At 42.1% G+C, this 25,039-nt stretch overlaps 1 protein-coding gene across 1 annotated transcript; it reads left to right on the forward strand.

The window, feature by feature from the left end:
* Positions 1–12,360: 12,360 nt before the first annotated feature.
* Positions 12,361–23,991, forward strand: LOC138756368 (purpurin-like). The gene is made up of 5 exons (XM_069922878.1): positions 12,361–12,501; positions 15,108–15,244; positions 17,364–17,476; positions 22,905–23,117; positions 23,589–23,991. The coding sequence occupies exons 1-5, from the start codon at positions 12,385–12,387 to the stop codon at positions 23,600–23,602; spliced, it is 594 nt and encodes a 197-aa protein (XP_069778979.1). The 5' UTR covers positions 12,361–12,384; the 3' UTR covers positions 23,603–23,991.
* The last annotated feature ends 1,048 nt before the right edge of the window (positions 23,992–25,039 follow it).

Raw genomic sequence — 25,039 nt, forward strand, 5'->3', positions numbered from 1 at the left:
TATTATACCATTTTCAGAGAATGTTATGGGGTGAGAGAGAAGTATCAGAAGGGGAATAAAATATGATCATCATCTTGTGTGGCCTCAATCCCAAAGCCTTCTGTGGTCTCCATTATTATCCCCTCTTCTTATGGAATAAGAGATGCAGCAATATCTCTCCCCTGCAAGATAGATGCTCTCTTTGTGATTATCCATTCCCTTGGAAGACAGAGTGAATCATTTCAGTGAGTGCCTCACTGGTGATTGGATGCTACATCTATCAGGGAAAAATAGTGGATATTTTGTTCCACATGTGAATTTTGATGGGCATTTTATGCTGTAATAAAGTGTCATAGAATTACACAGCATGGAAGCAGGGCCTTTGGCCCAACCATGCCAGTTGTTCACTCTCTGCTTGTCCTATTTGCCCATATCACTCCAAACCATACCCATCTATGCACCAGTCTCAATATCTTTTAAACTTTGTAATTGTGCCTGCCTTTACACTTCCTCTCGCAGCTTGTTTTATGTACATGCCACTCTGAAAAATTTGCCCCTCAGATACCATCTTTTCCCCTCTCAGCTTAAACTGCAGAATCTTTGTGCCTGAACAGTGAGGTTATCAGCAGCTAAAATAAACCACAAAACATTCAAAGTTACCTGGCATCCTGAAATAATGGGCCATCAATCAGGTTGTAAATATTCCACAGTCCCTTCAAGTATTATTGGTGAGGGATCCATTTTGCCCTTTAATTCCATGTTTCAGGACAGGTTCAACACATATGCATCATGGGAGGAGAGCAATGAAGGCAGGCCTCAAATAAAATAAGTTAGTGTAAACCTGTGTGTGCATCCACCTATATTAAAAAGGCAGATCACACTTTCATTAAGAATGTGTGTGCATATTTGCCTGAAGGCCAGAAAGACACTTTCCCCCCCCCACCCCACAGTGTCAAAATAGGGGATGCACAACTACCAGTAATTTCCTAAGTCCATGTTTTTGGGGAACGTCATTTTTTGTTTCTCATATTCCTTCAAAGCTGAACTGTCAGCTATATGGTGCCTTGAAGCTAGATTTGAATTGTTAAGCTGCTCACGGGCAGCAAATAACCAGACTAAGTAACAGTCAAAATAATTCCACTTATTTAACTCCAGCTCACTTCCTCTTTCAGAAAGGTGGAGAAATAACTTGTAAATCACACACTGTTCCTTTCTAGAACTGATTCACTTGTTTGCAGTATCTTTCTGCACAGTTTCCTATTGTAACAATCAATTTCCTGTAGTTTAATCTGAATTTTCTGGACAAGAATTTGGCCTAAGGAGTTATTATTTAAAATCTTAAGCAACGTGACAACATTAAACATGTACAATTTTTCAATTTCTTTATAAAGTTTGAATTGAGCATTCAGAATCCCATTCATCTCGGTGGTTGTGAATAAGCTCATGTAAACTGTTGTTTGTCCCTAGACATTCTAACCAATATATGAGTCAATTACTTAAAATCATCATGTGCATTCTCTCATTGTAACTTGGGTATGAACCCAGAGCAAAGACAACAGAAATACTGTACAGAGGACCCCCATACAAAAATTATCGTCATGTGAAATATCAAATTAATTGCAATGTTCAACAAATTGGCTCATTGAAATCTAAAGCTAGTGTGAAGTAACTGTATTTTTTTAAAATGTGACTCAATTCCAGTCCTTTCTTGAAGTGAATAAATGTTCATAAATTCTAAAAAAAATGTGACAGATGTACCACATTTCAGTTCTGTGGCCAGTAAACCATTATTTCTCTACAAGGATTACCTGAAGATTTTTCTGACTGGATTACCAAAAGATTAAGCATTATATACGCTAGAATAAAAATAGCAAATTAGTCTGGCCGTTCAGTAATATTTAAGGCACCTTAGATTGCAGATTAAACTGATGTACAGAAAGCTGCAGGAGTGATCCAGGCAAGAAGAGATTCTCTTTGAAAGAAAACCACGCAATTTGAACAGGTGAATTTTCTGAGATCAACTTAAATTTCTTCAAGTAAATAATGTTTTGTTGAGCTTCAAACAATCCTTGCTTTGTTAAAAATAACAAGCAAATTTATTAATGCACGCTCAAAATATTGATAAGTAAATAGGTAAAAGTAAAATTGAAATAATTTCACCTGTGGCTCGTTTTTCAATACTATGAAATATTTTTATTTTCAGTGTGTTGGAATGACATGGCAAGGATATTTTCATAGTAGCCTGGTCATTTGAAAGACATACAAATAAATGGTAAAGGTATTTGGACACGAATTAAGTAATCTATCTTATTTGGTTTGCTGCAACTACTGTAGCTTTTACTGTATGTATAAAAATTCACCACCACCACTTTTTAAAATCAGAAGCAAGTTATCTTCTACAATCACGCACAACACATTGACATAATAGGCTGACATTCATTTTCCTTTGAAACAAATGTCAGTCTGTTTGCAGTGATTCTGATTTGACTTTTAACTATATTGGAAGATTTTCTGAATTAATTGAGCTCATCTTCAATTTATCTCCCACTCCACTGATGTGTTAACACAATTTGTTTTATTTTTTAAATGGCATTGGTGGTGAATTAGCAGAACATTGTAATCCGAAAACGATTTAAGTTTTTAAGTCAATACCTGTAAATTAATTAAGTCAGTAAGTAATCATTGAGTTACATCAGAAGTTTTTTTTTTCATCAAAGCATGAAACGTTGGTGATGAATCTTTACCTTTGCTACATAAAAGGCACTGTTTGACCTGCTGAGTTTCTCCAGCATTTGTGTGTTTTTTCACTTAACCACGGTGTCACAGAATCCTGTGCTTTGCCTAGTGAAAAGCCATGACCTAATGCAGAGGTTTGCCATTTGGATGATACTATCATTTGTACTGACAATAACCACACCAGCAGTGCGAGTATAAGACAGCTTTAATAAACTAATATGTACACTAAGAGATCTTGTCTCTCTGCAAGACGAACCTGGAAGGCTAGACTGTAGCTCTGGTCTGCTTTATATACAAGGTCACCGGGGTGACCCCTGGTGCCCTAGTGGTGTAATTACATATCACCACATCATTATCCGCCCTGTCTCCTACTACCTCATCAACTCTTTGGCAAGGTTGAAAAGTTTTCTCTGGTTTCTTGTGCCTACATTGTATGATGCAGTCCTTTGGGTGGATCTTTATTGAATAATAATGTAACAATAACATTAATGTATCATTTCAAATTATTATTTGTTCCTGAACGTATGAGAAATACTGGATTTATTACCTGATCCCAGATGACCTGGATGGAGGACCCTATGTTTAACCTACTGTCTGCTCGCGGTGATGACACAGAGATTACAGGAGTTTGTCGAAAATGGTGGGGGGTGTGTGGCAAGGGGAGGAGCACAGTTGCACAGGCAGGAGGTAATGGGTGGATAAGGGAGGGAGGGCACACAAGCAAGCGGGGGGGGGAGGAATGTCTCTGTGAATGGAGAGGGAAGCGGGTGGAGAGCTGGAGGAAAGAAGACAGGAATGGGAAAGGGAGGGAGAATGGAGATTAGGCAAGCAGAAACTGGAGAAATCAATGTTATGCCATCTGGTTGGAGAGTGTCCAGACAGAGAATCAAGTGTTGTTCCTTCACTTATGGGTGGATTTGGTGGGATAGTATGAGGCCATGGACAGATATGAGCATGGGAGTGGGGTGCAGAACTGAAGTGGTTGCCACTGGGAGATTCCTGTCACCAAAGTGTTTCTTCACTTGATAGAACTGTTTGGGACCCCGAATGGTGGTGGGAGTGTGGGCGTAAATGTGGGAATGTGGCACTTCCTGCATCTGGGGGAAATTGGTGGGAAGGGATGAGTGGACGATGGAGTCACGGAGGGAGCGGTTCCTATGGAAGGCGGAGAGGGGAAGATGTGTCTGGTGGTGGGTTCCTGTTGTAGCTGGCGGAAATTGCAGAGGACAATGTGTTGGATGTGGAGGCTGGTGGGATGGTAGGGAAATTCCTGTATTTGTTATGTCTAGGGATGGGTGAGGGCTGAGTTGATGGTGGTGGAGAGAAAGCCAAGTTTGTGGAAGAAGACAGACATTTCAGATGACCTGGATTGGGAGACCTCATCTTGGGAACATATGCGGCGGAGTCAGAGAAATTGAAAGAATCTTGGGAACAGACACCGTGGAGAGTCTTTGGAACAGATGCGGCAGTCTTCCCCCTTGTCCTGCTTGCTGGTGTGCTCTCCCTCCCTTATCTGACTGTTGCACCATGCTCCTCTCCCTGCCCCACCCACCATTTTGTTCCAGCACCTGCCTATATTGTGCCCATACCTTAATAAAGAGCTCAAGCCCAAAATGTTGGTTATTGTTTGTTATTGCACCGAATAAGTAGACAACACAAGTAGTAACCTTAGTGCTGTTTGAGTTTAACAGTAAAGCATTGACTATGTACAACGAGAGCATCTTGTAATGGCATCTGCTATCAGCCAAGCTCCCTTTTTAACTGCAGTGCCTCGTGGGGACTCATGCATGCACAGTAGTACTGTGGCAAGTACGGTAGCTGCAATGCGATCGCAGCAGGTGCAGAGCAGCCGATGGGAGTGGCTGTTTGCATCCCCTTTTTTGAGTAACTCCCCCACATACCACAATCCATGTTGGTGCTGTACACCACAATGGTTACAGTTCAGCAATTAAGAGCCAGTCCAGTTTAGTCGTAATATTTTGGGTTGGGCTTACAAATAGCGCCCAGCGCGTGTCATGTCGTAGCCACTGGTGCTTCAGCCTGAGAGGATGTGGCATCTGTGGTCTCGGGGTTGCGGCCTTTTGTTTCATGGGTTGTACCTGAGGGAGCTCCGCCTACCCCGGGTTCATGTTCCAGATCCTGGTTTATAGTCTAATCAGGAATAATTCAGGATGGGGGTGGTTCCCTTATGGGTAGGATGAGTTGATGGTTTCTCCGATACATCCTTCCTTCTGATTTTATCAGGTATGACCTGAACTCTTGGCACCTCCTTTCATCTATGCCCATGTGGTCATAACCTTGTGGAATCTGCATCCTTGACTTGTCCTTTAGCTGGGGCTCCAGGAGCCTCCTTGCTACCGGCAGGGTGGTCCATGTCTGCCTGGACATGAGTCTGTGCCGGAGAGCCCAATGTGGTGTCGCAAGGGATGTTCCTTAGGTTCTGCGGGTTGAGGAACACATCCATCTTCTCCCTGTGAGACTTCTCCATGAGCTGTTCTATGTCTCTCTGCCCTTGGGTGCCTTCTGGGCAGCATGCTGATGTAATTATTTTGCATCTACTCTCTCAGGCCTTTCATTATGATTCTATCATCGATGAGTAATTCATCCCGGAATGTGAAGTAGGGTTGCATTTCAGGCGATAGGCTGCACTACTTGTCAGGACAGCCCCCCCTTGATAAAAGTGCTCAGGGTCCTCAAAGTTGTATCTTCAGCCATGTGCTGTCTCAGTTCCTCCAACCAGGAGGAGGAGATGTGCATTACTGTCATTATATCAAACGTGATCTCTTCCTCGGCTTGTTGGATCGGGCATTTTCTGGGAGCATAAAATAACACATCAGTGCATTTCTTTTCCGTACTTGTCAACTAAAGTCACATTGTATTTCTGAAGCCTGAGCATCATTCTCTGTAATCGTGCAGGGGCCGCATGCATTGGGTTTTTCAGAATTGTGACCAGAGGTAAGTGGTCAGTCTATATGGTCACTGGTCTACCATAAATGTAGTCGTTGAATTTTGAGTAGGCAAAAACTACTGCCAACAACTCCTTCTCTATTTGGGCATAACTGGTCTTCCTGCTGATAAATGACCTGCGTAGGTCACTGGTTTTCCATCCAGCAGGCATGCTGTACCCAGACAGTACTGCGATGCATCACAGGTTAGCATGTCTGGTCTTCATACTGTGATGAGCCCAAAGGACCCCAAAACCCAGCAGCAATTCACCACGACAAATGGTTACTTAAACTGTATCAGTCGAAACTCGTGCTGAATGTGTTCAGCACTGATGACTTGTAGTCAAGTTTGATTTGCCAGAAGGAATTCTTTGTGTCCAAGACCGAGAAAACGGTTGCGTCGGCTATCTGCGCGGCAACTTCCTCCACGGTACGCATTGGATGGTGTGGCCATTTTAAAGCTGTATTTCAGTCTCTTGGGTTGATGCAGATCGGATTTTTTTTCTTAGCAGCCACCATGGAGGACACCCACTCGGTGGGCTCAAAGACTGGGGTAATCACACCCAGGTCCTGCATCCTGTCCAGCTCAGCCTTAATCCTGTCCTTCATTGTTATGACAGCGTGCCGGATGAACCACAGGCCTCACTTTTCGGTTGAGCCACCTGGAGTACATCCCTGGCAATTTTTCCAGTTCTTCCATAAAAAGGTTACTGTAGTCAAATGATTTTGTGCGTCAGATCATCTTCAGCTGGACTAATCTGGTGTGCCTCTCTGCTGAACAAAACAAGACCTACGTCCATCTATGCGCTCAGGCCCAGTAGAGGCAGGACATTTTCTTGAACCACGAAAAAAGTTAGTATGTACAACCGTCGCACTGTGCCGTTAGTTCTGATTCTGCTGTCCCCGTGTGCCACTAGACTTGTGGACTTGAAGCAGTGTATGATCGGTTCTGACTTCCTCAGTCGGTTGAGCATTCTTTGTGACGTAATGTTGCATTTGGCCTCAGTGTCAACTTTCATGTATGTTGCTTTACTGTTAATCTTCATTGTTACAAATGCTTCCTTGTTCCTTCTGATTCTTGCTGGGTCTCCTGCCGTCTGCAGAATCAATCCATCAATGTAATACTTGTCATCTGAGTTTGTTTGTCTTTGCTCAGGTTCCAACTGGTTAACTATCCTTCTGTATCTGGGTCTTGGGATGAGTTGCTGCCTGGCTCTGCACTGCTGGCCAAACGCTGGGCACACCTCTCATCTTGCCATATGGTCACTGCTGCAGTGACTGCCCTCTGTCTTGGGTGAGGGTGTAGTAGCACTTGGTTGGGTTCATCTTCTGGTTTTCGGTCACTGCCTATTCGCAGGTCCTGCCTGGACTGCGTATATACTTGCACCTCACTGCTGTGGAGGGGCTAGCTTTCTGCTGTTCTCCTCCATGGCTTCGTAGGCCAGATACGTGGAGATGGCCTTTGTGAGCATTAGTTCACTGTTGCACAGCAGTGCCTTTCTCGTGTCTTCATCGCAGATTTCACAGACTATCCTGTCTTTAATCAACTCTTCACAGAATGCTCTGAAGTTGCAGATATTTGTCCTGATTTTTAGGTCACTGACATACGAGTGAATTGACTCGCCAGGTTTCTGCTATTAAATCTGTGCCTTTCCATCGTTAAGTTCTTTTGTAGATTGCACATTTCTCAAAATTTTATTTTTAAACACTCGGGGTCCTCTCTTGACTCAGCCGGGCTGATAACGATACCCCCTTCATGCACCTCGTTTGTATATATGAATGACCTTTCCCTTCCAATGGCCTCGTGGCCGCCAAATTTAGTAAAAAGTATGCTCTGATTTGGACAGACTTATCTCTATGCACTGCTGCAATGAAAATGAATACATGGCAATGTTCGGCCATATTGCCTTCAAACACAAGCGGGGTGAGCCTTCTGAATCCATCCGCTATTATGATGCAGTTACAAACATGTTGTAAGCATGGCGTTGGTTACTCACTTTTAACTTGAAGACCAGGCTTGGGATGCACATGATCCCACTCCCCATGTTTGTTATTGCACCAAATAATAGCCTTGCTGCAGCAGACTCCTTTTCCAAGTGCTATTGAATTTACATTCTCTCCTGAGCCATGTTCTCTTATTGATGATTGTCCGGATTGATTGAATTGGAGACATCTCTCTTTGCTCTCCACAGCATCTCTCAAAGTTTACAGATTAAACTCAACCTCGGACACTTGCCATTTTCACAAGCCCAGTGGGAGATTTTAGTTTGGGCTCCTAATTTCAAGACAAAGGATGGTCCCTCAAAACTGAGGTGGGTGAAAATTTCTTCTTGCAGAAGGTGGTGAAGTTCTCTGCCCTGGATGAATTATGGAAGCTAAGTGTTAAAAGTGAAAGTAAATACATTTTTGAAAGATTGGAGATTGATGGCTATGAGGGTATGGAACAGAGAGGAGTTGTGGCCAGAGGTAGATCAACCATGATCCTACAGAATATTATGGTAGACAGAGGGACATTAACCTATTCCTGCTCCTGTTTTCTTGTGTTCAAAGGTTTTTGCCACCTTTTAGCTACTGCCAGAATGGTTCCTCTGGAATTTGTGGTTGTTAAGTTAAAAAATCAAGGAATCATAGTTCCTTTATTATCATGTACGTAAATATGCAAAATTTGTCAACTATTGCTTGCCGTAAAGGCACACAAAGAGGCACAACTAGACCGGTGCCACTGCCCCACCCCCCCACATAAAAGAAAGAGAAGCAAAAGACAGTCCCTTCAGAAACATCGAGTGTCTGTGGATTCGCCTCCTGCGTTCCCATAATCTCTGCAGCCGCACAGCTTCTTGTCTGTTCGGTGGTGAATCCAAATTCCTGGTTCGAAACCTCCGATGCAATCAGGAATGTGTCAACGCCTGAAGCCTTTCAAAAGCTCTGCTCACTGTCAGCCCCCTCGTGAATCCCAAACTCAACACCTGGTTCCCACGAGCCAGTCTTCAGCAACCTGCAGCCTTGTATGAGTCCTTGTCTCCATGTTCCCCACAAGCCCATTGCTGTAACCTCCTTGCCCATAGGGTTTTCATCAAAATAGCCAAGATCATTGAGATCTCCCCACTAATGACATTTACTGGGAGCGTTGCTTAAATAGGGCTCAAGAATTATAAAAGACCCTTTCCATCAAGATGGCGCACACTGCTTCTTCTCCCCTCCCCCTCCCCCTCGGTGGTGCAATTACACTGTATGGCTAAACAGTGGCCATTTTGTGGAATGGCGCGATAACATACACTGCTTCTCCTTCTTTCCCCCCCCCCCCACCTCGTCTTCTCACCTGCCCGCTGCTTTGCCCAGTCACGTATGGCGTAGCCTGACAGTGGATGCACATCACCGGCCACCTGACGATTGACGGGGCAGTGTGCCAGCTCTGCTCAAACCAGAAGTAGACATTATTCTCCTTCCGGCAGACTTGTCGGTTCATAACTACGGGTAAATCGGACACTTTCAATGGGGGACTGCCTGTATACCAGATGCAGTTGACCCAGTCATGTTAGTATTCACATTGCAGCCTTTCCACCAATGACATTTACTGGGAGCGTTGCTTAAATAGGGCTCAAAAGAATTATAAAAGACCCTTTCCATCCAGCACACAGTATCTTATATCATTATGCATGTATATGTGATTATTATGTACTGTGTATTGTGTGTTGAGCGCTGTCTCCGCTCCATCCTCAACATTCATTGGAATGACTTCATCACCAACATCAAAGTACTCGAGCTGGCAGAGTCCGCAAGCATCGAATCCATGCTGCTGAAGACCCAACTGCGCTGGGTGGGTCACGTCTCCAGAATGGAGGACCATCGCCTTCCCAAGATCGTGTTATATGGCGAGCTCTCCACTGGCCACCGAGACAGAGGTGCACCAAAGAAGAGGTACAAGGACTGCTTAAAGAAATCTCTTGGTGCCTGCCACATTGACCACCGCCAGTGGGCTGATATCGCCTCCAACTGTGCATCTTGGCACCTCACAGTTCGGCGGGCAGCAACCTCCTTTGAAGAAGACTGCAGAGCCCACCTCACTGACAAAAGACAAAGGAGGAAAAACCCAACACCCAACCCCAACCCACCAATTTTCCCTTGCAACCGCTGCAACCGTGCCTGCCTGTCCCGCATTGGACTTGTCAGTCACCAACGAGCCTGCAGCAGACGTGGACATACCCCTCCATAAATTTTTGTCCGCGAAGCCAAGCCAAAGTATTGTGTGTGAATATCATGTCTGGAGAAACAGTTTTGTTGGGTTGTATGTGTACAGTCAGATGATAATAAATTTGAACTCGATGTTAGCCTTCTTGAGGCTGTCTTCAATGTCATCGATGTCTTCAATAAATGGGAGGTCAGAGGCTCTGTATAAAATTCTCTGTCTCTGAAAGTTGAACTTTGTATGTGAATTAAATAATATAGTTTTAAAATAAGCTCCAAATTTCAGAGCTCAAGGAGTTGCTGGTGAAAATGAGGTATATCCATCCAGTTGGAATCAATGTGTGTGATACGTTTCAGGAGTTCCTCATTCTACATAAACGTGCACGTAGGAATAATAACTGATGAGTGCTCAAGGACAAAGAAGCTAAGACAATGATGCAGAAGAATCTAACTGGAGGTGAGAAGAGGCAAGTCATAAAAGTAAAATGAATAGGGGATTTGATAATTAGGAGACAACATGGTATTTCAGCTTCCATGAATGTGAAAGATATAGTGCTTATATTCTATGGCCTCTAATGAGGGATCCTCCTCACAAGGTCAGCAGTTCACCAACCATCAACCAGGCAGCAGGATCACCCGCTGATAAATATTCTGCAATCCTCCACCTTGGACTCTGGAGGATCAACAGTGCACAGGTTATCAAAGAGATTTGTGTGGCCTGTGGGAAAGGGCCAGCCATCCAACACCCGGACTACAGTTACAGTGGAAACACTATGGCACAGCATTGGGTCTTCAAAGCCCATCTACAAGATGGTCTCAAAGAGAACAGCTCAAAAATGCAAACTTGATGGATTATATATACAATTATATATGGTCTGATTTTTGCAAGGTTACAGAAGATTTTCAAGACAATATCAATGTTGAAATGTGTTCTCATTTAGAGCTCATGACATCCTCCCTCTGCAGACTTAACTCGCCCTGAAATAGCTACGGCTGGACATTGCTGAACATCTGTGATATACACGTGCTATGTCACTGTGCGTTGTGCCAATTAAGCTTCCTGCACAATTGACCCCAGGTCGTTCCATAGAAGTTGATGGATGAAGTTTTGAGTTCCAATACATGAGCAAAAAATATGAACGTCATCATTAAATTCAAATCACAGGCTAGGGAAATGGAGCAGCAAACTTCCTGCTGCAGGCCACATGATTGAGAAATACATCACGGTCACAGCCACCATGCTGCTCTGGCAATGAAAGTGCAGGGCCTCCAATATGGAATCGACTCAGGTTCTTCTTCCTTGGTCTGCTCTTCCAATATTTATAATGGCAACCTCTGAGGGAGGAACACCAATGAGAAGCTAAAGAATACAAGTATGATCCAATCAACAGAAAGCTGAAACTGACAAGGTAGTGGACTCCAGGTATGGAAGTATGTCCAAGGGCCATCCAGCAGAATTGTACATATCACTGCTATTACAGGCTTAGAAAGTCCAAGCCTGACCAATGATTAGGTGTCTCTAAAGCAATGGTCCTCAACCACCTTCTTTCCACTCATGTACCACTTTAAATATTCCCAATGCCATCGGTACTCTGTGATCAGTAAGGGATTGCTTAAGGTGGGATGTGGGTGGAAACAAAAAGTTTGAAAATCACTGTTTTAATCGTACCTAATTGACTCGTTATGTGCATGGTTTCATAACTCCAAAGGAAATGGACCAATGACAATTTTTCTCAAGCAAAATATTTCTATAACAATAGGGAATACTTATAGTGGTATGTGAGTGGAAAGAAAAAGGTTGAGAATCACTGCTCTAAAGCCTGCTCTGTGGATATTTGTATACGTCCTGCACTGTGCTATCCAATTCTTCCTGAATTCCATGCAGCACCACTTACAAAAATTCCGTGAATGACATGTCCCTCAGGGGGTGTTACTACCGAGGCACTCATTGAATAGACAATCCAGCTGCAATAAGTTTTCACTGATAGTCTGAAGTTCTTGGTGAAGATTGAAAGCCGTTCGCAAGCCAGCAGTCAGCTGTAAAGCTGACCTATAAGGTTTCCTATAGTCAGCAGTGTATACCTTTAAATGCCGGACAAAGCAAGATACAATGCACTGTGGCCTTTGTTCTCTGCAGACTGTGGAGGAGCTCCAATTCAGGAGTCAAGGTAAATGGCATCATTGAGGGCAAGTAGAGGCTGGAAACATCAGGCCGATTAATGTGATTTCACACAGAAATGTCATGTATGCAACCAATATTTGGACTGTAATGCTTTATCCATGAAAATAGTGTGGCTGTTTATGTTGTAATGCATTAGGACATTGCTCACTGGGCAGACATGAGGGAAGGCACTAAAGGAAGTCACTCAAGTTTAAAAAGGAGTAAAGATAAGAAACACAACTTGCTTAAGATGAAAAAAAATCTAGAAAAATTACAATATTTTTGCATGAATATTACCTAACTTCAGAATTCCTGCAATTTTGTGGTAAGATTAAATATGTAGTTAATTGAAGGTTCTGTTGTCTCATTCTCCACAGGATGAGTTACTCCAGCTTTGTCCTGTTGACTGTCCTCATCTCGTATTTCGAGGAATCCCTCTCCACCTCCTGTGTTGTTGATCAATTCAATGTAAAGAAAGGATTTGACCAAAAGAGAGTGAGTTGATTCTTCTGTTTTGTTTCACATTTGCAGTAAATATGAAAGAAACATTAAATGTTCTTGTGGCAACGAGCAGGATTTTGGATCTTACGTCATGTTGCTACTGGAGATTTAACCTGCAGGAGAAAGAATTTGGGGAGTTAGGGAGGCGAGAAATGCTGACTCCATCCATGGTGTGTAAATATGAAAGGAATGTGTGACTGGGAAGGAAAACATAAAAAAGAAGGGACACGAGATTGCAGATGCAGGAATCTGGAACAAACAAGTGAGAACTGAACAGGCCAGGCAGCCTCTATGGGGGTAAAGAGAAGGTTGAAACCCTACATCAGGACTGACAGCCTCCTTTTCGCCCTCTTCACAAGACCTGTCTCCCCTTTAGTCCTAATGCAGGAAATCGTCCCATAATGTCGACCACCTGGTTGAGAATCTAACCTGGACCCTTAACACCAGCTCCATAGCCAAGAAAGTTCAGGAGTGCCTCTACTTTTCCTGGAAAGGCTGAGGAAAGTCCATCTCCCACCCTCCACCCTCACTACATTCTACAGAGGATGTATTGAGAGCATTTTGTACAACTGCATCACCTGCATGGTATGGAAGCTGTACCAACTCGGACCACAAGACCCTGCAGAGGAGAGTGAAGTCAGCAGAAAAGATCATTGGGGGCTCCCTTCCTATCATGAAGGATATTTATAACACTCAGTGCAGGCTAAAGGCAATAAACATTGTGAAGGACTCCACACAAACTTTTCTCCCTTCTGCCATCTGGTAGGAGGTACCATAGCACTCGGGCCCTCACGTCCAGAATGGGCAAGTTTTTCTCTCCCAAGCCATCAGGTTCCTGAATTCCCAGAACATAAGTGGATAGTGTACCGTGGACTTTTACTGTACACGTCTTAATATTTTAACTTCTATTGTTATAAGCCCTAAGGACTCAAAAACCAACAGCAACAGAAATTCACAATATTGGTTTTATTTTCTTGATACAGAATAATAAGATCAATATTTATCTTCCCCTATCAGGTTACTTAGCCCCTTCCTAAGTCTAAGTGTGTGTGCGTGAGTGCAAGATGGTTATTTTTCACTGTCCAGCCATCTGCAAGTTTCTCCAAGCTTACTGGTAACAGTCAGTTTTCAGTAGTGTGAACAGAATTAAATAATCGTTACATTCAACAGGCTCTGGTGCCTTAACTTCAGTCGTTACCAGACAGGAAGGTCTTTGGTGGGTGCAGAGAGAGGTTTGTTGTTCGTTGGACACGCAAACTGATCTCCTTCAATCAGCAATTGAGGCGTCTTCCTGAAGAAACGTGCCTTCTTCTAGGTTACAGCAAAGAGTTCTTTTCCTCTATTTCAGGAGAAACACCACAGAGATTTCGAATAGGCTGAATCCGGAACTCATAACCCATCTTAAAATGGGGCCTTTAGCAGGCTTTTCACTTGCCAGCCTTTCACTGTCTGCTGCAGCTTTCTCTCTCTCCCTTTCTGCTTCTGTTTTTGAAATGTGGTGTTTGCTTGTGAAAAGTGACCAAAACTACCTAATCTTATTCCCCTTTTTAAACATTTATTTTATTAACTTATTCCATTACACTATTTAACTTCTATTTATGTAAATCTGCTCCATGGTCCTGGATAAACGCTATCTCGTCTTTACCGCGCAATGTAGGGTATGAACGACAAATAAAGGTGATGAACTGACCCCACTGATTTTTCCTACCTTGCTGAGCTCCTCCAGCGGCTCATCATTTTGCTGTAAGAAAGAGGGTTAGCTCCATTATCTCAGCCTTTGTTTTGACCAACGTTCCTGAGAGGGCTGCCCCGATTATGTTAAAATTCCCCTCATCAGCTGGATCAGATGATTTAATCATACATTTTTTTTCTCTGCTTTGTTGTTGTTGTTGGTACCCCCGATTCTCTGGAATCTTTGAATAAATATTATGTTACATGTTCAGTGGGCTTGGTAGTTCACAGAGTGCCTGTTGGGAAAGGTGGTAGGAGAGTTGGTGAGGAGGTTGCATGTGACGATCCTCTTTTCATCTGGTGTCCATGAATCCTTCCAATGGTGGGCACAGTGTTGTCGATTTACTCAGTGTATGACAACAGCAGGATCAGCAGTTAGAAAGACTTCCTCACTGAGGTAAAACAACTTGCTCTAACCCTGGTCTCAGTCCTTATAGATAGACAGGGAATGCTGGTGGGTTTGGAGAAACATTAGCTTCCGAGGTCTCTTGAAACTTTTTGAAGAGCTGATTTCAATTCCTTAAGACTGCATTCCTGAACCTGATGTCTCTTCCTGCTGCCAGTATCTGGGGCACCAACATCTCTGGAGTTCAGTCAGAATTCTAGATGTTCCAGACAAAAATATTCATGATTAACTTAAGGGTAAAGACAGGAAGAATAAACCAAACGACTTCTTTTAGCTGTTTGTATGGTTTATTTGAAGGTTCCACCAATCCCATCTAGAGAACCCCAAGGGATGGTCCATACCAAAGCCTAATGCAATAGAGTCTATGGTGAGAAAATGTATATTAATCCTGAATGAATGTTTAAATTTTCTCTGTAAACATCTGTAAGTCGGTATAAAAGTACAGTTTGTTTGTTTCATGCAGTATGCTGGGAAGTGGTATGCTCTGGCAAAGAAGGACCCAGAGGGACTCTTCCTGCAGGACAACATCTCAGCTGAATACTTTGTGGATGATGAAGGAACTTTGACAGCATCTTCAAAGGGAAGAGTAAAACTTTTTGGGTGAGTCCCATTGTATCACAGCTTCAGACTGATGCTAAATAGATTGTAGCAAGGCTCAAAGTAATTATCATTTAATTAACCATTGTCGTGTTCTTCCTTTAAGATTTTATTATTGAACTGCAATTAATACTGAGTTGGAATGTGAATAAGGTTAATTTTTTTTAAAAGTTATAATTTTTTAAAATATTAAATCATGGCTCGTCTTTGTGAATGAAGATTTAGGAAGGGAGCTGTCCACATCTGCTGCAGGCTCGCTGGTGGCTGACGAGGCCAATGTGGGACAGACATGCCCGGCCGCAGCGGCTGCCAGTGAAATTCTGCTCTGAGTTTGGTGCTGCTGTGTCACTATTCTTCCTCCTTCTCCTTTTGTTCTTAAGACCAGCCCTGCATGCATTCTCAAAGGAGGAGACAGACTGGTGAATGATGTGTTGCCAGGCCACGTGATTGGAGGCTAGAACAGACCATTGCCGATGGTCAATGTGACAGGCACCAAGGGGTTTCTTCATAGAGTCCTTGTACCTCTTTTTTTGGAACCCCTATGTCACAGTGACCAGTGAGGAGTTTGCCATACAGGACAGTCTTGGGCAGACGATGATCCTCCATCCTAAAGACATGCCCTGCTCAGCATAGCTGCGTCTTCAACAGCAGGGTCTTGATGCTGGCAACCTCTGCCTGTTCGAGGACTTCAAAATTGGTGACAAAGTCTCTCCAGTGAATGTTGAGGATGGTGTGGAGGCAGTGTTGGTGGAAGCACTCAATGAGTTGTAGGAGGTGAGTATAGGTGACCCACAGCTCGAAGCCATACAGCAGGGTGGTCAGTACAACTGCTCTTTTAGCCTTTCTTCAGATGCTTGTTGTTTGAGGCTCTTTTGTACAGCCTGACGAATGCACTGTTTGCCTTTGCCAGTCTGTTGTCAACCTCTTTATTGATTTTGGCATCTGATGAGATGATGCACCCCAGGTAGCTGAACTGGTGGACTGTCTTCAGCTCTGTAATGCGGGGAGGGTGGTACTCTTCCTGAAATGCATGCTGATGGAGAACTTCTGTCTTCTTCAAGATCACTTCCAGTCTGAAGAGCTTGGTAGCCATTGCAAATCAGGATGTTATATGCTGCAAAGTTGTCTCTGGGTGGGCAACAAGAGCAACATTGTCAGCTAAAAGTCTTGGTGTGGAACTGTAGTCACCTTATGTTGAACAGACTGCCATCGGGGCAGTATCGGATGTAGACACCATCCTTGTCATCAAGGTCTTCTGTGGCACTTGTGAGCATCATGATAAAAAAGATGGTGAAGCGAGTCACTGCGAGCCTTACTTTACACCATTGCCAATTGAGAAGGGCTCTGAGTGGTCTTTGCTGTGTCTGACTTGGCCATGGTGATCTTCATGCAGCTGGATGACCATGCTGAGGACCTTTGGGAGGGCATCCAAGCTGATCCATGATTTGCCACAAACCTTTCATGCTCACAGTGTCAAACGCTTTGGTAAGGTCGACAAACATCATGTCCAGTCCCTTGTTTTGTTCCCTAAACTTCTCTTGGAGCTGCCTGAGAACAGATACCACATCGATGGTGCTCCTGTTGGCTATGAAGCCACACTGACTCTCTGGGAGGTGTTCTTTCACAACGATGGGCGTCAGAATGTTCAAGAGTTCTCTTCCGAGGACGTTTCCAGTGACAGAGAGCAGTTATCCCCTGGCAGTTGGAGCAGTCGGACTTTTCTCCTTTTTTCTTGTACAGGACCCAAGGAATTAATATTAAATAGAATTGGGGCAAATGGAATGTTCCCATCTTCCATTTGTTAACTATTTGCACAAGGAATCAAATTAATTTTGGCTTTCTAGTTTAACTGCACGTGTTGCTTGACAAATCTGCCACCAGATTACTCTTGGAACCTAAATAGTTTATTCATGCAGTTTTTAAAGTGTTCTGCTATAATGATGTCTGAATTATTATTTTTTAAAAATCAGAAAGGAATCATGTAAAACTGTATCTTGCAATGTAATCTGCATCTCCTGGATATATTAGCACTATCAGATGAAAAAATATCTCCACTGCTCATGTTTTAACTTTATAAATGTTGCTTTTGACATGATCTAAGTGATTGACCATTTACTGGTAGGTTCTGGGTGATCTGTGCAGATATGACAGCTCAGTATAATGTCCCTAATCCTCAGGAACCAGGGAAAATGGAGATGATTTACCAGGGGCTTGCAAGTTACTTGTCCAGTGGAGGTGAGTGAATGGCAGCATTTATAATAAATAGCCCGCTCAATGGTTAAACCTACTCAGTTTAATTTCCCACTGTTTTTATTCTCTTAATTTGTTAAGGAACATTGGGTACGTTTTGTAATTATGTTTTGCTGGATGACTGTAATGATTTCCTTTACCGGTAGCTATGGATAAAGAGACCTTATAGCAAAAAAAATATACTGGCCACAAGACTTGGACTTCCAGGTTCAAGAATAGCTGCTACCCCTCAACCATCAGACTCCTTAACATTCAGAGACTCATTAAGGATGCTTCTCATTATTTATTACTAAATATTTATTTTCTTTATTTGCACAGTCTGTTTGTTTACATTTCTTTCTTTTGTTTATTTTTTAATGCATTTCCTTCTTCTTAAGTATCGATGCAATAGAACGGGAAGGATGAAAGGGGGAGGAGTGGCGTTGCTTGTCAGGGAAAATATCACAGCTGTATTCAGACAGGATAGATCAGAGGGCTCATCTACTGAGGTTATATGGGTGGAGCTGAGGAACGGTAAATGTATGACCACACTCAGGGGTTTGTTTTATAGACTGCCCAATTGTCAGTGAGAATTGAAGGTGCAAATCTGTAGAGAGACAGCTGCAGGAAACATAAAGTTGTGATCATAGAGGATTTTAATTTTCCACATATTAACTGGGACTCCCATACTGTAAAAGGGCTGGATGGCTTGGAGTTCATCAAATGTGTTCAGGAAAGTTTTCTACATCAATATATAGAGGCACCAACTAGAGAGAGTGCAATACTGATCTCGTATTAGGGAACCAGACAGGTCAGGTGACAGACGTGTGTGTAGGGGAACATTTTGTTTCCAATGATCATAATGCCATTAGTTTCAAGTTAATTATCAAGAAGGATAGATCTGGACCTCAAGATGAGATTTTAAACTGGAGAAGTGCCAATTTTGAGGAAATGAGAAAAGATCTAGAAAGCGTGGTTTGGAACAAGTTGTTTTCTGGCAAGGATGTGTTCGGTAAGTGGAAGAGTACAGGGTTTGTATGTTCCTGTCAGACGTTATCAGACATCGGGAATCTTGGTTTTTGAGGAATATTGGGATGTGGTTAAGAAGGTGTCCAGCAGGTATAGGCTACATGGAGCAGATGATGTGCTTGTGCAGTATAAAAAATGCAAGAGAAAACAAGATTGAAATCAGGAAGGCTAAAAGAAGACACAAGGTGGATTTGGAAAACAATGTGAAGGAAAGTCCTAAGGGTTTCTATGGTTCTACAGTTTATGGTAATTAAAAATTCCACCCTCTCCTGCAGGAAAAATAATCTCTGGGTTGTATATGATGTCAATTATGGTGTCTGACAATAAATTTGAACTTTGAACTTGAACTGTGAAATACAGATCTACAGATTGAATGGTGTAGGGCACAGTGTGGTAGATGACTTGCATGTAGTTTGACACAGACATAAGCCACTGGGTAGCATGGTGATACAGAAAATATTCTTGCCAGTAATACATGGAGCATTCTAAGTGATTGTTCTTCAACTGGATCCTCAATTTCCTTATTGGCAGTCATCAATCAGGGTGTGTTGGAGCATCATTCCTTCTCACTGACCATCAATACAAGGGCACCTCAAGGCTGTGTGTTTGGTCTCCCACTCTAGTCCCTGAACATTTATGACTGTGTCGCCAAGTTCGGCTACAGTGCAATCTCTAAATTCACTGACGAAATGACTGTGGTTGGCTGAATAACTGGAAATTATGTCAGAAAACAGAATGGAGATTGAAAACTGTTTGGGTGGTGCCAGAACAACAATCTTGCTTTCAAAGTCAACAGGATCAAAGAGCTTATGGTGGATTTCAAGAATGGGGTGCTGAGGGACCATGCACCTGTCTTCTTTGATGGGACAGTGATGGAGAGAGTTAGTACCTTAAAATTCATGGGAGTCCGCATGTCAGAGCATCTCATCTGGAGCCAGCACATCAAGGAAACTGTGAAGAAGTCTGAGAAGATTTGGCACTTTGTTGAATATTGAACTTCTACAGGTGCACTGCAGAGCAGACTGATTGTTCCTGGTCTGGGAACTCAAGTACCTAGAAACACAGAGGCTAAAGAAAGTAGCAAACCTAGTGAAGGACATCAGGAGCCTCGGCCTCCTATCACAATCTCTTCTCATTGCTCCCTTCAAGCAGATGGGACAGAAGCTTAAAGTCCAGCATTTCAGGTTCAAGAACATATTTTATTCAATAGCTGTCAGTCTCTTGAACCTCCCCATATTTCCATAATCCTAACCATAAACTCCCCAGAACCAGCAAAAGATCTCTCTTTGCACGACCGAAACATCACTTTCTTTTCTTGGACTAACTTCAACAGTGAATATTTATTTTTCTATCCTTTATATATTCAATATCTTTTTTTCTCTCTTGTCCTATTGTGGCAATTTAATTTTTACTCTTGTAGTGGGTGTAACTGGGTGTAGCAAGGTGGAATTTTGGTGCATTTGTACATTGAACATGTAGATGACAATAATAACACATTGACATTGAAAATCCACATATGTAATTAGGATCCTGGAATTTTTAAAGGACTTGTGTTCCATTTGTGCCATCTGGCAGCCTTTTGTAACAGCCAGCAGGAAGGACTTCTCATCAGTTTATTTAAAAACTATCATTACTATACTTATGGCTTAGATTCATATTTCTGAAGGAAATTTCTGTGTCCTTAGAACCACCTTCAAATTACAATTGGTTTAGAGGGAACACATCATACTTGTTTCTGTCTGCTTCCATGGCAACTTTCATGACCCTTTCATGCTGTAATAGTCCTCAGTAGTGCTGTTAAATGATATCTTATACCTGACGAAAGGCCCAGACCCAAAACATTGGTTAGTTACCCCGTATCTCCTATGAATGTTAACGAGTTTCTCTAGCACATTTGTGTATTGCACTCAACCCCAGCATCTGCAGACTTTTTTTTATTTAATTCCAAACTTTCCATTGCCTGCCATTCTGATGATACATTCCTCTCCCTCTCTGTCTGTCTGTTGATAGCTTCTAGCCCTTCGACCATGTGACCCAATTGGGAATAGTACCTCATCCTCCTCTTGGAATACTTTGGTCTTCCAGATGCAATATCAGATTTCTCAACTTTGGATAACTTCATTTTCTTGTCTGTACCAGATCTCTGCCAATAATCCAACTGTGCTTTTGGCACCATTTTTCTTTCTCCATTAGTACATCCCGACTGGCATGTCCAACAGCCTTTCTATTACCAATGTGTAACATAAAGAAGCATAATTTGCTCGCTCTCTTCTGCTTTTTGTGTTGGGGAAAGACATTCCCTTTGCCTTATCATCTTAAATTTAAATTTAAAAAAAATTCAATTGAAATTTTAAAAATGTAGATGTAACACAGTAACAGAACATTTTGGCCCTTAAGCCCGTGCCACCCAATTACACTTAATTGACCTACCACCCCTGGTATGTTTTAAAATGTGGGAGGAAACTGGAGGCCCTCCCCCCCAGGGAAAACCCACAAAGACACAGGGAGAATGTTCAAAGTTCTTACAGACAGCTCTGGATTTGAACACCAGTCCTGATTGCTGGCACTTTAACAGTACTGCGCTAACCATTTTGCTTACTGTGCCAGCCCACCTTCTCTTCCCCATCTCTACAACTTGAAGCTAACTTGTTTTTGCTCATTGTCAGTTCTGACACAGGGTCCCAGACTTGTAATGTTAACTTTACATTTCTTTCCACAGATGCTGCCTGGCCTGCTCTTTTCATAATTGGGTTGCAGGCTGTTCATGTGTGTGGTACCACAAAGATCACTGCTAAACCTCAGTACATCATTCCACATGAATGACTTAAATGCAGTTCAAATGGATTCAAATTTGCAAGCAATGCCAACCAAAATGGGAATGTCAGTTGTGAGGAGAATATAAGACTTTGAAAAAAATGTGATGTTGTTCGCTTTGGAAGGGCGAATGAGATAATAAAGTTTTTTAAAAAGTGAAACTAATATATTTAGGTATATAAAGTTATCTTAGAGTATGGACTCATGAAATATAGGAAGGTAACATGTTTGTACATTGAATAAACATTTAGGAAAGCAAAAACTCAAAACTTCCATGACAGGTTAGTTTGAGTAAAAGGCCAAGGAGATCAGAACTACAGGACTGAATATTGGTTTGGTTCTTATAATTAAGCTGAGTGTATTTGCAAAATTGCTGGAGAAACTTAGCAGGCCCTGCAGTGTCCAAATGAGGTAAAGATATATAACTAATGTTTTGGGCATGAGAACTTCACCTTACCTTGACAAAGGGCTCAGGCCTGAAATGTTGGTTCTATATCTTTGCCTCCTATGAATGCTGTGAGACATACTGTTTCTCCAGCAATTTTGTGCATTTACTGCAATCACAGGGTCTGCAGACTTTCTTGTTTCACTCCAGATTATATTTGCATTGGAGATGATTCTGCAAAGATTCGATACCTGTATTCATGGAATCTGAGTTTTGCACAATGGGAAGCAATTGACTAGATGGCTTGATTTTAACAGAGTTTAAAAGAATAAATGAGGATCTTATTAAATGGAAACCCAAGGTTCTGATTTAACAGGATAGAGAACATTTCCGGGGGTATAACTGTCTTGATCTATGGGGGTCAGTCTCAGAAAGTGCACGTTGGCATGAGACTGCTTTGCACAGAGGGCTGTGAATGCTTGGAATTCTTCATCCTCTAGTAGAATGGAAGCTCGGTCACTGTGTCTATATATTACTCAGACATCGTGTAGATTCAAGGTTGAGTAATAGATTTATGGACACAAAGGAATCAAGGAGCATGGTGTCTAAGCCATGTCACGGATAAGGCAGCGAATCCGTCTTGATTTCATCAGATGGAAGAAAGGCACGATGGTTGCAAGGTCTAAAATTCTACCTGTTTCTGAAACATCATAAAGTTCTCCAGTCTCTGTTACTTCTTGGACATTCTTCAATCTATGCCCTAAGCATCAAAAGGGTCTTTAAGTGTTTTGTTTCTCTTCTGATGAGTCAGTCTCCCCTCCTCTATATCCTGAGAAATAATCTGCCATATCTCTATGATACAAGCTGGTTATTTTTTTCTTTAATCTTTAACTTCTTCTTTAACCCCACGCATCTTTTAGATGAAAGATACAATGATGATATGTTTGAACTGAGTATCTTCTGATCATATGATGATTCTTTTGTTACTTAGGAAAAAGATATCCTATAGTATCTGAAAGGTTTGGCATGTGAATTTTTCAGTTATACTGGAGATTTATACACATTTGCTTTTCATTTATAATGTTGAAAAATTCTATTTCCTGTAATTAAACATGGTTTATAAGCAATTAGATTCCATTTGTATCATTTTAAAGTTGTGGTTCTGTGTAAAATGATCAGATGCTGCACAATGTTTATGCTCCCTAGATGATCACCACTGGGTGATTGACACTGACTATGACAACTATGCCATCACATACGCCTGCCGTAGACAGAAGGCAGATGGAACCTGTGATGATGGTTACGCCCTCGTCTTCTCTCGCAACCCACATGGCCTTCCACCAAACATCCAGCGCATTGTTCGTCGGAAACAGGAAGAGATTTGCCTCTCTGGCCAGTTTGAACCAGTGCTGCAATCTGGTGAGTAAAATTAATCCCTGTTAAGGCTGACTTCTAGAGAGAGCCCATTCTTGATGGGTGGGCCAGAGCACAGTGAGCCCAACATTTATGGAATACCGGTTCCCAGGTATATTGCATGCCATTGAGAATGGCTGGTTTAGACTATGTGGAGCCTGCAGGCCATCTCCACTTTTTGATGATAATTTTTAGGTACAAAAGACTTTTGGAGAGATATACGGATAGGAAAGATATAGAAGGATATGGACCAAGTGTAGGCAAATGAGGCTAGTCCACAATACCAATGTGGTCAAGATGGGTCAAAGGACCAGTTGTATGAGTTTGATATAATTACACTGTTTTCTATACAAGTATTTCAAATTCTAGGCTATGTAGATTTAGGATAAATATTTATATTAAAATAGGAAACTAAGAGTTCTAATTAAAGTAGAGAGATGAAAACTTTATTCAATTTTCATTTTTTCTTTTTCTCAGGAGCTTGTCCTTGAGGATTCTAATGGGAGAGACATCTTGGCTGGAGCATGGAGTTTCATGCTTAAGCAGTGTTACTTTGAGAGTGATTGCACCAGCAATCTTCACCTTGAAGAATTTTAATGTTTATTATTCGGAAATAGTTGGTCAAAGCTTTAATGATCTAAACATTGTTTTGTATTTTTAATAGCAGGCATTAATATATTTTAAATTGTCCCCAATAACGCAAATTGAATTTTTGCATTGAACAATTGAACTGATGCCCTCTTTTTCACATTGTATGCTCATTGGATCAATTTTTCGCAAACACTACTCTAAAAAATATTTATTCTTAAACATTTGTGATGAATTGTTCATGACTCAGAGTGTGTTTATCTAGGGAGGTTGTAAAAGTGACTTTTACCAATAAAAGTATCTGCCGAATGATTTTAACCTGACTCCCATTTCTGTACAAAGATATGGATGCACTCGTGGCCACTTCCCTTGGAATACAATGTGGTGAATGGAGTGAACAGATAGCAAACACATAGTGTAGGCAAAATGTTCCATCACCCTCCTCTGCAATGGGGAGAGGTCAAAGTGTAATGGGAAAAATAAGCTGGAACAAGAGAAAGGAGCCGGGAGAGAGAAAGGAGAAGACAAGGTGTCCTGTGCAAGAGGTGACAGGCAAGAGAGGAGAGTAGATGGAGAAAGAGAGAGATGGTGGTAGGTGGGACATGATGGGGAAGGAGGACAAAAATGGGAAGGCGAAAAGCAGGGAAGAGGTAAGAGAATAAAGGGATGGAGGGGTTCTTAGTGAGAAAGAATTTGACAGAAGGATATAATACTGGGAAATATGAGGTTGTTCATTTTACTAAGAATAGGTAAGACATCTATTAGAGATTCAATGGCATGAAACTGTTGCTTTCCACAGCTATAAATTATTTATTTTCTGGAAATAAACCCGTTAATGATTAATCTGGGTTATCTTGACTTGTTCCAGAAATTTGATCAGGTATCTGTGATTTTGAATCATCAGTGCGACCTGTCTGGGTTAATGGTGCTTTGCTAAACTTTCTTCTGCTAGATTTTGGACAATAAGTATCCAGTTGCGTAAATTTATCAATTTATTTTATCAAGTTATTGCACATGCATTAATGTGCAAATTGGTATTTCACATAACAATCAGAAAGCGTTTCCAGGAATGACAGCACTGATGGAATTGGTGGAAAAGGTATCAAGGTAGCATTAAACGTAAATTGATGTGCGATTGATAGCATTTTCCTGCCTGGAACCTGCCCCAATTCCTTAAGCTAGTGGTGATCACTGACTTTGTGACCATGGAAAAAATCTCAGGCTGCGAGAAATCAGCAGCTTCCTTAACATTCAAAAGGGGATGATGAGTGAGAGTGTAGGATCCAGGTGGGCTGTTGTCACAAGGAACAGCTGCTGCCAGTCCCCAGTAATGGCCTGGA

Source organism: Narcine bancroftii, chromosome 3 (genome assembly GCF_036971445.1).
Source record: "Narcine bancroftii isolate sNarBan1 chromosome 3, sNarBan1.hap1, whole genome shotgun sequence".
Classification (NCBI taxonomy): domain Eukaryota; kingdom Metazoa; phylum Chordata; class Chondrichthyes; order Torpediniformes; family Narcinidae; genus Narcine; species Narcine bancroftii.